The following is a 13,748-nucleotide window of genomic DNA, read 5'->3' on the forward strand; positions in this document are numbered from 1 at the left end:
TACATCCTGTTAGTAAAAACTCTCTCATACTCCCTTTTTATATATATTTTCTTGTAACAATAAATATCATAATGTCATTTATATCAATGTTTACTTGTAATCTAATATTGAATTTCTTGTTACAAAGGTCCGCCGTAGAATTCTTGCAACTTTCAGCTACGTTCGTGTTGATTTATTAACTTAATTGTCGTTGTCTTTAAAATGCTAAGTTATAGCAAATATTTTTTTTTTTTCATTTAGTATTTTTACTATTACATAAATAAACCCATAGTTCTTAAATTTTTTATTATATTTCCTTAACCTAGCACAGTAAATATCATACCAAATAGTTTTTGTGGTTTATATGAGTTGTAATTACTCGCTGAAACATCAGGGGGTTACGGGTACAACGATTAGGGAGCGTCTCTAGAAAATAAAATGTTACCGGTATCTTTGAAGAATGATTTCGAAAGCTATTATTCTCGTGACCTGATACTGACGTTTGCTTAAGCAATAACAACGTCTAAGTAATTTCTGAACTTTGTTTTGGTTTAAACGGTTACTAAAATATAGTAATTTCTATTTTCGCAATTGAAATCATATAAGCGTATAATGCTTAAATGTATACAGTAAAAAAAAACTCGGCTAATTTATAATGATCATAATGATATTAATTTTTTTTGTGTTTACTTATAAAAATTTACATGAAACAATATCTTATTTATAATAGCTTCTTCGTCAGCATTTGAATTTTAAAAATACGATTTTTGTGCTGGGTTGGCATACAATATATTATTTAATATAATGTTTATATTTTATCAGAAGTGTTAGTACATGTATACACATTCACGTCTCTGATTTAAATATCTGATATTTGTTTTCAGTAAAAAGGGTTGCTAAAGCATACATGTACTTCTCTAACCAGGAAAAAAATATGTTGATCTATTTTTGTATTAAAAAATCAGAGGTGGTTTTCATCTTGGTTCATCATAAGAACATCTTTTCCAGTTTACTTTTTTGAAGCATATAAGGGATAATTTTTCAAAGATCTGTAAATGTAACCTGGACAACAAAATGTTTCTTTTGCTAGGAATCGTAAATCAAGAAAAATGTTTATAAATTCTAATTAAAAAAAATTATGTTCATGAATTAACAATCGAAAATATATAGCTCCTGTATTAAACATGGGTCTCATTTAAAGAATAACTATGATAAGAGTTTTTTTTATTGATAATTATGATTTTCATTGTTTTTGTTTGTTTGTTTTTAATAGTTTTTTGTTTTGTTTTTTTTTTTCCCATTTTGTTGACAACTATGTTTATTTCCTTAATTTATATCTGTATGATTTTTGTACATGAAAATAACGTTCGTCCTGTTTAAGCGGCTCTCTAAGTATCGATATCGAAGAAAATAGGTTACAAATTTGAATATGTATTGCATATCAGATGAATTGAATTATTATAATTGATTTGAACGTTGTAGCTACAACTTGTTCTGTTGGTTTCACTAGGAAATACGGTGAAAACCAGTGTTCTTATCAACACTACGGTATTGGCTGCAAACAAAACTGCTCATGTTCAAAAGGACGCTGTAATGTTCCTACGGGCTGCCAATTCACCAAGACAGGTATTTGGTTAATTAGAATAGAAAAAAAAAACATACTGAAGACACAAACCTCGTTGAATGCTTTCATATGTAGCTCATGTATTAAAACCTCTGATTGAGAATTGTCATGATATTCTTCTGAGTACCAAATAACAACGGGATATATACTTTGTTGAACAGATATCAATAACTTGACAGATAGTCCTCTTTAAAATTGACTAAAAACATTGACGTCGCTAGACGTCACGGTGCAACGAAAAGTATACACAGAATGGTCACAGAACGGAAAAATGGTCAAAGATGGAAAACATAAGTTGAAAATTATTTGCTCGTTTGTGTTTAACTGTATTACATTTTAAAGGGAGGTAGTATTTGTATTTTGAACACTAAAAGTACGAAAGAGAGTAGAATATCTGTAAATATGTGGACACAAGAATAAACAACATCAACTGACGTTCAGGGTTTTTCTTATAGTAATCGAAAAGACATGCGGTAAAAAAATTAAAACTCCGACGTACTAACTTCTCGAACAAATATGAACAAATTAAAAGTCAAGTGATATAGTGTCGATTTCAATTGTATTGTCGAAAGCACCAAAAACTGTTCGTGCCTCATCTTGACGTCATGTTTTCAACGTTACCGTGCGCTTTGGTGACGAAACATTTTTTTTTTAAATCGGGTAACAAAAATATATCTTCATCAAATGGAAGGAAACTTCGTGTACCAATAAAATGAGTAATGGTGCATAAATTAATTTGTTAGCTATGACTAATATGAAAAATTAATGAGAGACAGCCACATTGCCTTCGTATTTTTTGATTGACCCTCGTATGGTATTCAGTGAAAGAGAATTAAGGTTTTCAATATAAAGTAAAAAACATCATATTTGATTAAGTACAGAAGTATTTGATAGATTTTTAAAAATCTAATTAATTTCTAGCAGGAACTGATTTTGCTGAACAGTCTCGAAGTTTGAGTAAGGTGATAAAAACGGTTTATTAAATTTACTGCATTAAAGTTATCATTTTAAATGTAATGAGTTTTAATTAACTGTTTAAATGTACATTCATAGTTACAGATATAGTTGTTCATTTGTTTTGAAATGTTTAATACTTTCAATCTTTTAAACGATGATTATAATATGTTCATTAACTTGCATTCAAAATGTGTTGCATCATTAGCAGGTAGAAAAGAAACGGAATCAAAGGACAAACGTTTATAACAAGTCGAAGCCAAAGGTGTGCTATGTTTATTGTTATAGTGATACTGCATGTGGTATCATTTTTTTTTTCAATATCACGTTTTACAATAATTAAAAGTGGTTTGTGATGGTACACGTATATTTGTATCTAAATAATAAATGTTATTGATCAAACTTCATATTGTGTACAAAAGTGTGTATATTGTTTTGTACAGATGATGACTTTTATGGAGCTGGTTAATATACGTGTTTGAATATATTTAAAAAGCGTTATATCAAATGCCCGAAAAACACTCATTTTAAATACATGATTAAACAACTCTCTCTTTTCACATCAGAACATAGTAATGTTTTTGTATATTTTCCTGAACGGTTCATCACTTTGTTTAATATCATGACAAACTATCGCATAAATATTCATGTATAACAGTGAATATCATCATGCATTTTCCTTGATTTCAAATATATATATATATATATATATATATATATATATATATATATATATATATATATATATATATATATATATATATATATATAAAACAGAATTTATAATTGTAAAACGAGCGAAGTTAATGCATACGGTTCAATTTATTTACAATGTACTTGCCTAAACATGATTTTAGATGAAAGAGTTCCAATGAACTGAATGCGGCAATGTATGTCACGTCTTCTATGTTAGCATTTGGTAATTATTAATGTTTGTATAAACTGCAATTGTAGCTGTTTTTAAAGATCATTTGTAATTTTAAAAGAAATTTATGAGTTTGCTATGACAGTCAACTCTTTAAGTCGAATCCTATTGTGACGTCAGCAATTACAATTTAATTGAAAAATTAATTTGTAAACATAAAAGCGTTCCACAACACATTCCAAATGTTCTATCTAGTAAGTAAAGGTAAATGTATAAAGCACAAGAAATTGTCAACAACGGGAACAATTAATACTGTCAATTATTTTTTTGGGACAACCAGTCTCTTTCTTAGGACACAATCATTAAAAATTAGATTAGTCAAATCAATGCCCTCTAGTTTTCTTTTTGATATACGAAAACTACTTTTGCTTACATTGCTTACAAATATGTTAATATTCAGTTTCCGATTTTCAGTATATCATGATTTCAATTTTAAAAAAAAACACATCCCACCACTTCTGTTTGCGAGGTGGCATCTTTCTATGTGGCTACACTCTCTACGCTCACAAAAACAAATTGACAGACAGAACTGTCCGTAAAGTGGGAACCCACGCGGTGCCTCCCACTGAGGACCATAATATCCAACAGGAAACTGTTTAGGCAATAATATAAATATCTAATAACGTTGGTTATTGAGGTATAGTAATCATTATAAGTAGTATATGTTTGTACACTTGTACATGTTGATATACAGATGTACTTACAGATATACATCTGGCCTTGTTTACCTCAAACACGTAACCCGTACAACAATACAATCTAAATTGCATTTACAATTTAATATGTACAAGTATCACATCCTTAATGATTCGACGGAAATATAGATTATAACAAAAATAAGAAGAAATAGCATAAGAATAAAAAAATAAAATTTAAAAAATATACCTTCTTTCGTCGCATGCTAAAAAGTTGGTACCATGAGTTTGCAAGTATCCATACATATGAATAAAAATTAAAAAAACACAACTTGCACTTCCATACCAAGAGCCAGGCTGTGTGTGTCATTTTGAGTATTCAGTATTTATATCTTACATATATTTGATATTACATATGTAAGTATGGGAAATTGTAGAACAAGTTTAAAAAGAGCAATACCTAATTAAACACAATATAGATAGGCAAACAATATCATAATGCAAGAGTCTTTCAAACAGTATCAATTCCCTGTAGTTCTAATATGATGAAGTCGTTCATTTTTTTCCCATTTTTAGTTTTATTATTAACCAAGTCAAAATAATTGGGTATTTGTGTATTTGTTTGGTTTATTTGTATTCTGACTTTATACATGTTTATACTTGTTAAAACTACTCAATTATTGATTATTTTATCATAAGTCTTAAATTTATATATTCATTTCGCCAAAATGTCTAATGGAACCGTAAATAGTTTAAGAATACATGACGTATTGTATGTTTGATAAAAAAAATGAATATAAAAGATACAAACAATATTTTTCAATTTTTATTTCTATACCTTTTAAAACTTAATTGAATAGAATCAAAGTGTATAACCGCTTAATGGTATTTTTTTTCAAGAAATAGAAAGTTGTATTTAAATGTACTACAAAAAATGAATTATATATTTTTTTAAGTGCGAAATGCCATAATCATCAGAAACCCAACGGATTAATAAGATAAATACCAGTATGGAAATAATTGAATGAATTGACTAACAAATTTATTTTACCTTTTCTGTGAAAAACAAAATGTTCAATATTCTACCAAACTATATTCTGTTGTGTTTGCTAAATTCTTTAGTAGATTAATCGAAATGGAGTAACGGTACCTGTTATTGAGTCCTCGAACATTGTACATAATAATTCGTAGATCGTCATTTCTAGGACTTGTCTGATTTTGGTGAGTTGTTAATCCATAATCATCCGTTCGATGTAAGTTTGTTATTTGTGCTTGCGTCATTCGTGATTTGTATTTTTAGACTTGAAAGGTATTACATGTATGCTTAACGCTATAGTATTATAGGAAAAGGATATATTACCAACTGTGATTTAGATCCAACCAAGTGATGCTGCTTTACACATCCAATACGATGAACACGATAAATTCCATTTCTGAGCATGCATCGCTAAAGAGTTTACAAGACAGTTACGTAAACAAAAACAATCGATTCAAATTTTTAAAAATAAGTTCCAGACAATTTTTAAATTGACTAACCAAACTGAAAGAGCCAAAAGTCCTTCGCCCTAGATATTTTAATACAATCTTAGACAAAATTGCATGTATTAGACTAATAAGGTTTATGAATTATTGGGAATATAATAACACAAAATATCGATAGTATATCAATCAACTTAAACGTATATGGCTCGATAGCAATTGTATATCACAAAGAAATCATCATGAAACAAATTCTTATTATATCGGAAGCAATTGTCTCTTTTACTAAGGGTTTATACATCTAATTTGTATCATGGCAAGAGGCGTGTTCAACAGAGTGAGCACCCGCGAGCGCTCGCCAAAATTCCCTATACCTGCAACACAAAGTTTAGCGAGCGCTTGCGAGCACTCTCTCTGTTGAAAACACCTCAGGTATCAATTTTCTATTACGTCACAAGGATGAGGCAGCTACGACGGAAGACCTAGTCGTTGCTTGCAATGAGCTCGTTTCTAGTTGTGTTTTTAAAATTGAACAGTTCTTGAATCTTTCGTTTCACTTTATCGTAGAAAGTGAAAAAATGTGTCACTTAAATTCAAATAGGAGTTAATCAAAGCCCCCGTTTATGAATTTTGGAACACATATTCTAACTTTTAATTATATTTTTTTATTCAACGACGATTGATAACAAAAGATATTTTTTATTAAAAAAAAACCATTTATTTTCTCGTTGCCATGGATTTTGGATTTTTGGGGCGAGGATGTCAATAATGATGAAAAAGACCCGATAACCAGGAGCTTGAAATCACCCTACTTTTCTTTACTATATGTTTAACAATAACCATAATAGTTTCATGTAACAAAACAACTGAGTGATTTACAGAACAAATAAACAATATTTGTTACATTTTCACAAATCTCAGCAAGTGAGAAAAAATGTACCCTTCTTCCACTTTGGACGTAACAAGAATCCTTTATTCCTGTGTTATTAAGAATGAAAGATTTAGAAATAATTAACAATCTGATTAAAATCTGATCCTCGGTGCTCCCGTTTTATGATTTAAACTATTTTGTTTATTAATTACATTCATTATCATTTGTTATGATACATTTTAGTTCCGTAGAGTTCCGTCCTTCTACATTGAATATTTCTACCACATAGCGAACGATATGAATAGACATTTTTTAACATTTTTCAAAATTAGTGCAATGTGAATTATTTACTGCATCACGTTTTATGAAAGTAAAATGTATGTACTTGAAAGATTGATTTTTTCAAACAAGTCTGTTCCTAGAAAACTTTAAATTGTATCCCTTTAAACACAACACCTTTGTAATTTGAATTTAATGATAACATAACGTTCAAAGAAATTCTTATTCCACGCTCACTTTATTGTTAATACATAGAAATAATATTGATGATCAAAAGTACAGTGTTAAAGTGAGGCATATCAAGTATCTTTTATTCTATTTTTCTGTCGTTATTTTCTGTTTTTGCAAAAGAAATTTACTGCAAAGCAAAACATAATATATTATTATACCTCAATATGATAATTCTTTATAATACGTCACCTAATTGATCAAGAAATCGCGTGAAAGGGCTAACAAAATGATGTGTCTCCCGGGGAATAAATATCATTTTCCACCTCTTCAGAAACTTTATTTATCATGCCATATGTATGAAAAAGCAGAAATAAGCATTCGATGTAACTTTAATTAGATTATTCTAAATTAATATTATAAAAGTTTAAAGTCTTTTAATATCAGAACATAAGTTCAAACGTATATGATTCGAATTTATAACATGAAATGAAGAAATTTACATAGTATGGAAATCTTTATTTGTATTAACGTGTGTCGTTAGGTATAATAAACAATTTATTGCATGAATGTTCGGGAGATATGAGGATTTATTCCTCCAGAAAAATAGTATTTCTATTGGGCAATGCCCTTGGGTAAAATGATTTTCCTTGGGGAAAAAATCGACAGTAAAATCTATCAGATCCACATGTATGTAAATGAGACAAAAAGAGAAGACAACTGTCTAAATACCATGACATTTTATATTTGTTTTATTCATTTATACTGTGGTATCACCATTATTCATGGGGGATTAATGTTCGTGTCTTTCGTGGGTATATCCCTTGCCCACGAATGTACATCCCCACGAGCCTATGCACAATCATTTGTTTAATAATTATAAAAATTATTAAGATTACACTACCAACGAAATTACGTCCCCACGAACCAGAAAAACATTGTTGATTACCACAAACATTGACCCCCACGAATAAAAATTATTCCACAGTATTTGATATAATATCTCCGACAGTATGTCAACATTAGCATACCAAATTTTCTCAATACCACTTCAGATACTATAATTATCTCTTGCTTCGAGTTGAATTAAACGTGGTTCATTTTCCGTTCTTCTCAGCTTGATACCAAAGGAGGCGGCATATAATGTCATCAAGAGAATACACAGACCTACCAATATAATTATCGACATTCGCACTGATGACGCCCAGTGGACATCAATGGTTGGTACATATGTACTTGACGGTGGGTGATCAGCATTTTGTACTCCTTTGTCTTCCACAGTATGGATATGCACATATGCGGTAGTTCTTGAACGCAATTCCTGGTTTTGTTTAACACTTACTTCCTCTTTTGGAACTGCAGACGTCTGTGTAACGAAAGCTGCTGGCATAAACAAATATGAAAGATATTTTTATGCTGAATGACATTCATTGGGACTTGCATGGTGACTTTATGGGATAATCATTGGCATGCAGTAATTGAATTCATTTCGATAAATGTTCATAAAATAGAGACTAAACGACACACAACATATTCTAAAATATTATATATAGTACCTGCAATTTAGTAGCTTAAAGGTGCATAAAGAACTAGAGATTGCCAATTACATGAACAATTAAATTGTTAAATATTCAAGACAATCCTGAACTTCAGGACACAGTATTAAATAATGGGACACAGTAATTCAAAAATGTGAAAAAAAGATACACACAATCGAATTATCTTAAATTAAGTTTGCTTAAGTGATACAAAAATACCCGGTATTGCTTAAGTGATACAAAATTCTATCATGATGTATCTCATTATCTCATTACCAGGATTTACTATCTGAAACAGTGTTTCATTAAAAGTTTACAAATAATGTAACACTAGCATGCCAATCAAAAACATATGTCTCACCAGCTCCCTTTGTGAAAGGGCATCCCTCTATGTTGTTGCATTCACTACTTTCACAAGTACAGCGTGTCTGACAGAACTGTCCATAGAGTGGGAAAGGACACGGTGTCTGGCACAGAGAACCAAAATATCCTACAGGACACCCTTCAAATTCATTTTATTCATAATTATTCATCAATTTGAAATCGTTTGTAAAGTAATAATTGATATAAGTAGTATAATTGTGGGCATACATGTCTATGTACTTACTTACACACCTGCCCTCGTTTTCCCTAAGCATGTAACCCGAGCAGCAATCTGATCTAAAATGCATTGATAATTTAAAATGGACGTGTATATCCTAAAATGGTTCCACTGATAATAAACCACGTAAATAGTATAAACACTTATAAAAAATATATATCACAAATACCTTCTTTTGTCGCATAGTGTGATGCCATGAGTTTGCAAGCATCCAAGAATGAAAATAATAAGCGCCACTAGCTCTTCCATAACACGAGCTGGGTTGTGTGTGTTATTTTGAGTATTTATTAAGTATTTATCTTTGATATACATCCGATATTAAGTATGGGGAATTTAAGAGGAATGCCAAATTAAACACAACATAGACAGGCAAACGATGCGCAAGAGTCTTTCAAACAGTATCACTTCCCTATAGTGCAAATATGTTGAACTCGTGTTGGGTTTTTCTTTCTCAATTCTAATATATTTTTAGTCTACCAGCCCTTTCAACATAATTGGCTTTTTGTGTACTTGTTTGTTTTATTTGCATTCTTATTTTATAAAAGAAACTTTTTTTCATCATCAAGTTTGAAGTTTAAGAATTTGTTTAATAACTACTCGATCGATTACTGATTTTTTGTGAGAGAAAAATGATTCCTCAAAATGTCTAAAGGAAGCAGAAATCATTTTAGTAATACATGTATGTATTACATAAAATTCATTTTAAAGATGAAAATATTATTTTTAACTTTAAATGTTATAGTACGCTTTTAAACTTATTTGGAATGAAACGTATACATAACATGCACTAAGTGGTAAAAAAAAATAACAATAGAAGTTATATCTACATTTAAATGTACTTGATAAAAGAAATGAATCCGATAATATTTTTAAAGTGCAAAACCACGGGTAAATAAGATGTCATTGAATACAAGCATGGACATGGAATAGAGTACACTTTTTGTAAATGAATCGATTAACAACAATAGTTATTTCTAAACACTTTTCGAGAGGTTTTCACTCCATTTGTGTTTGGACGGGAAGGATCTTACATTTTTGAACAGATTATTGAAGGATTCAGGAAATTAGAGTTGAGAAATAAAAAGATAGCTAATTGGTACTATGTTAAGTTATATTCCGATTTGTGATTAATTTCAGGAAAAATCAGAGCGTCAGGGATGTTGACAAAGAAGGATATGTTATTGATGTATTCTTATATTTCGTCTCATTGTGTTCATCTCGTTATAATTATATAATACAAGATCAAAAACACTTTATATTATTAAAAAAAATTAAAATCTTATAAACAGCTCATCTTAATGGAAGTTTCTATAGAAAGGTTTTTTTGTGTGGATTTTTCACAGCTTCACGAAATCAAACTAATGACCCAAAATTGAAACAAATGCATTTGCGATATTATTCATACACCTCCAGTCTTGTTTTTTAGGTTATGATTATCTCACTGAATATGCGAGCAATTTGTAAAACACACTTAGTCTAATTGAAATTTTGTTAAACATTGTCATGTATTTATTGAAATTTGCTGATGTACATGCATTTAATTCTAGCGTAGTATCGTGTACATATGGCTAGCCATATCGTATACATGTACAAAGTGCATTAAATTAAAAAAAAAGAAACATTAGAAGTTCGGGGTTTTTTGTGGGATTTTTTTTTGGGGGGGGGGGGGGTTAAAAATACGAAATTCAAAAATATTCACAAATATTGATTCATCATATTAAGAAACCAATCAAATAATGAATTAATATAAACAGCGTTAACTAGTACATTATCTCATGTTATTATTAATTGATTATCATAACTTTGCAGATTTACAAGTACTGAATTTTATATTAATCAATTAGTTACAGTACACATATGCGCCCATATAAATGTGTAAATGACGAATGATAAGTTTATTTATTTATATGCTATACTTATAAAGTACCTCTCTTTACTGTTAATTGACAATTCTGAATTCGTTATACATGTAATGTTTCAATCGGAAATTCCTCACCAATGATCTAACGCGACTTGGTCTGTGATAATTTTGTTTTGACTGCATTCATACTATGAACAGACATGTGTCAGTATTACAGATATTTTATTAACAATTGTTTAAAATATAGAATAAAAAACAATTCTTGCTGGGTTTTTCAGGTTAGGAAGATGATTTACCTACACTGTACCCGAGTAGTACATTATTCACCGAGAAGAAGGAAGGGTGAATATTGCACTCAAGGGTACATGAAAACCTTACCACCTTATAGTGTGAAGCCATAGCTGAAAACATTAAGAAATGCGTAATTTCTTTGGACGACCGGAATAATGATAACTAATCATAGAGTTTTTGAAAACGATATATCTTTTTTTTACATGTAGGACAAAATAGAGAAAAATATAATAAAATATTGACCTCCTAGGCCACGTACAGTTGAATATAATGTTTTACTTTTTTACATTGTTTGATATGATCCAGTCAAAATGGAAGGCATACATCAATCATATGATAAACATTCGTGTCTTTGATTGTATAATATCTGGGCTTCAGCGAACTTTCCATTTATCCAGTGTATATCGTGCTAAATGGACGGTAAAGTAAACTAATATTTCCCTGCGTGGTGGACTAGGCAAATGGAACAATATTCTATCTACATCTCCCTACAAAAGAAAAAAAACGGCAAGGTATACTATAAATCCTCTAACGTAATACTAAATAATCATACTCAAAATTAATTAACGACTTGAATATTTTGCAAGTTTGTATCTTAAAGTCTGTGCAATATATCAATGCAATCTTAGTCGTGTTTTTTGCTGGATCACCATAGTTTTATCGAGGACTAGGAACACACACAAGGAATTATAACATAGTCTATCTTGAACATATTACAAAGATATTAATGTCAATCTCAACAATTCAAGAAAAAATACATAAAATTCACAATACTTTAAACTTCACTCTCTCACCTGTGCTTTTCTTGAAATAGCATTCCTCTATGATATTGCATTTTCTCCGATCACTTTTACAACTTGTCTGACAGAATTGTCCATAGAGTGGAAGTGGACACGGTTTCTGCCACGGACGACAAAGATATCGGACATGACACCCTTAGAATATATTACGTATTTATATCTCTGATTATTTAATAGAGGCAACGAAAATTCTCACATTGCAAGATCTTGGTAATATTTGTCTTGATAGACCTACATGTAAATGTTCATAAGATCCATCGCAGTTTACACTTATTCATCGGTTCGACACTAATCAGTACGTTATATGTGTATACTAACACATCTGTCATTGTTTTCCTGCAACATGCTACCCGAGCAGCAATTCAATCTAAATAACATTATTGTTTATTACATGTATATCAAGAAGGGTCTGGCTAAATTAAAACTTAATACAAACATGACAGAAATATAGAATATATGTATATCTACTTACCTTCTTCTGTCGCAGGGTATAAACGTGGTTTCGTGACATTGTAAACATTCATGAACGAAGAAAAAAGACTACAACTAGCCCATTCATAATATAAACAGGGGTTGATTAACTTTATAGTATATACTTAACATATACAAACATTTGGGAAAAAATATGGAAACATAAGATCTTAGTTAACTTAGTATAGGCAAACAATGGATATGAATATTTCAAAAAATGGTCTTTCCGTATTACCGTATATCAGATTTTTCCGTGTTCTGTTTTTTTTCCCGCGAATCAGAGCCTAGAACGGTATATAAAATTTACGCAAATCAAATTTTCACTATTTCAAAATCACATTGTAAATTTAATCAACGATTTTTTTTAACCTTTGAGGGGAAAAAGTATCCTAATTGTCGCTCTATGTAATGACAAATTCAGACAATGAAACCATTTACACGAGTTCCTTCATGTTAAAAAATTACCGATAATTATTTATAGAAAAGCAAACAGTCATAGATAAAAAGATCATGAACCGTTACATATACCAGTAGCTCAGGTATAATTAGACATCAGTTTACGCAAGTAATGCAACCGTTTTAATAAGCTTGTCAAAGAATTATTTAAAAATAAACAACGAGGCTTACAAATCTATTATCTGGCGCTTGTCCTCCGATCCCGTGATTTGTACCTCTAACTAAAATAACTGAACACAGTTCACCGTACTTTACTTACATGTACCTGTTTACTTTATTAGAAAAGAGAGAACTCTATTACAAGAACATACTTTGTATTAAATTTACGCTGATTTATTTTCCGCGATTTGGAAATTGTCGCGAACAAAGCGAAAACTGGATACACGCGGAAAAACCCTGATAAACGGTATGTCTATCCGTTGAATCGCGGATGTTCAACCTCTCACATAGTTTTCACTTAAATTTCATCTTTTTTATCGTAACAAGTGAAAAAATACTCTCATCATTATATTTGATGAGGACTTACATTAGCTTATTGGTATTCGTGGATAACGAGGTGCATTGTCTGGCTAAATTAATTACAATTTATCATATTTTCATTGAAAAAGAACTCTCTTATGCTATCATTCTGACTTGCACTATTTTAGGCATCCTTTGAACGTCATAATAGAACACATGTCAATCATCGGTTTTTAATGTAAAATGATGCGAGTAAAACAATCATTCATTTTATACTCATGTGTGCCTCGTCCTAGTCCGCGAACCTTGTCCCCAAGGTGGAATTCACTAATGCACATGAGTATCTAATAAATGATT

General features: G+C 30.4%; 1 protein-coding gene across 1 annotated transcript; it reads right to left on the reverse strand.

Moving 5' to 3' along the window:
* Positions 1 to 7,035: 7,035 nt before the first annotated feature.
* On the reverse strand, positions 7,036 to 9,365 carry LOC128168749 (scavenger receptor class F member 2-like). The gene is made up of 4 exons (XM_052834888.1): positions 9,223 to 9,365; positions 9,060 to 9,112; positions 8,814 to 8,954; positions 7,036 to 8,297 (listed from the first exon to the last, which is right to left on the reverse strand). Exons 1-4 carry the CDS (start codon positions 9,363 to 9,365, stop codon positions 7,966 to 7,968), a joined length of 669 nt encoding a protein of 222 aa, XP_052690848.1. The 3' UTR covers positions 7,036 to 7,965.
* Between the last annotated feature and the right edge of the window lie 4,383 nt (positions 9,366 to 13,748).

The sequence above is a fragment of the Crassostrea angulata genome, unplaced genomic scaffold (genome assembly GCF_025612915.1).
Source record: "Crassostrea angulata isolate pt1a10 unplaced genomic scaffold, ASM2561291v2 HiC_scaffold_46, whole genome shotgun sequence".
In the NCBI taxonomy this organism is placed as follows: Eukaryota; Metazoa; Mollusca; class Bivalvia; order Ostreida; family Ostreidae; genus Magallana; species Magallana angulata.

What these genes read in the sequence shown, in the direction of transcription:
- LOC128168749 (XM_052834888.1), bottom strand. Translation starts at nt 9,365, where the DNA reads ATGTATATCAAAGATAAATACTTAATAAATACTCAAAATAACACACAC. An exon ending in AAACGAGGGCAGGTGTGTAA is followed by an intron (nt 8,955 to 9,059) that starts GTAAGTACATAG and finishes ATGAATTTGAAG; the next exon opens with GGTGTCCTGTAGGATATTTT. An exon ending in CCCTTTCACAAAGGGAGCTG is followed by an intron (nt 8,298 to 8,813) that starts GTGAGACATATG and finishes TGTTTATGCCAG; the next exon opens with CAGCTTTCGTTACACAGACG.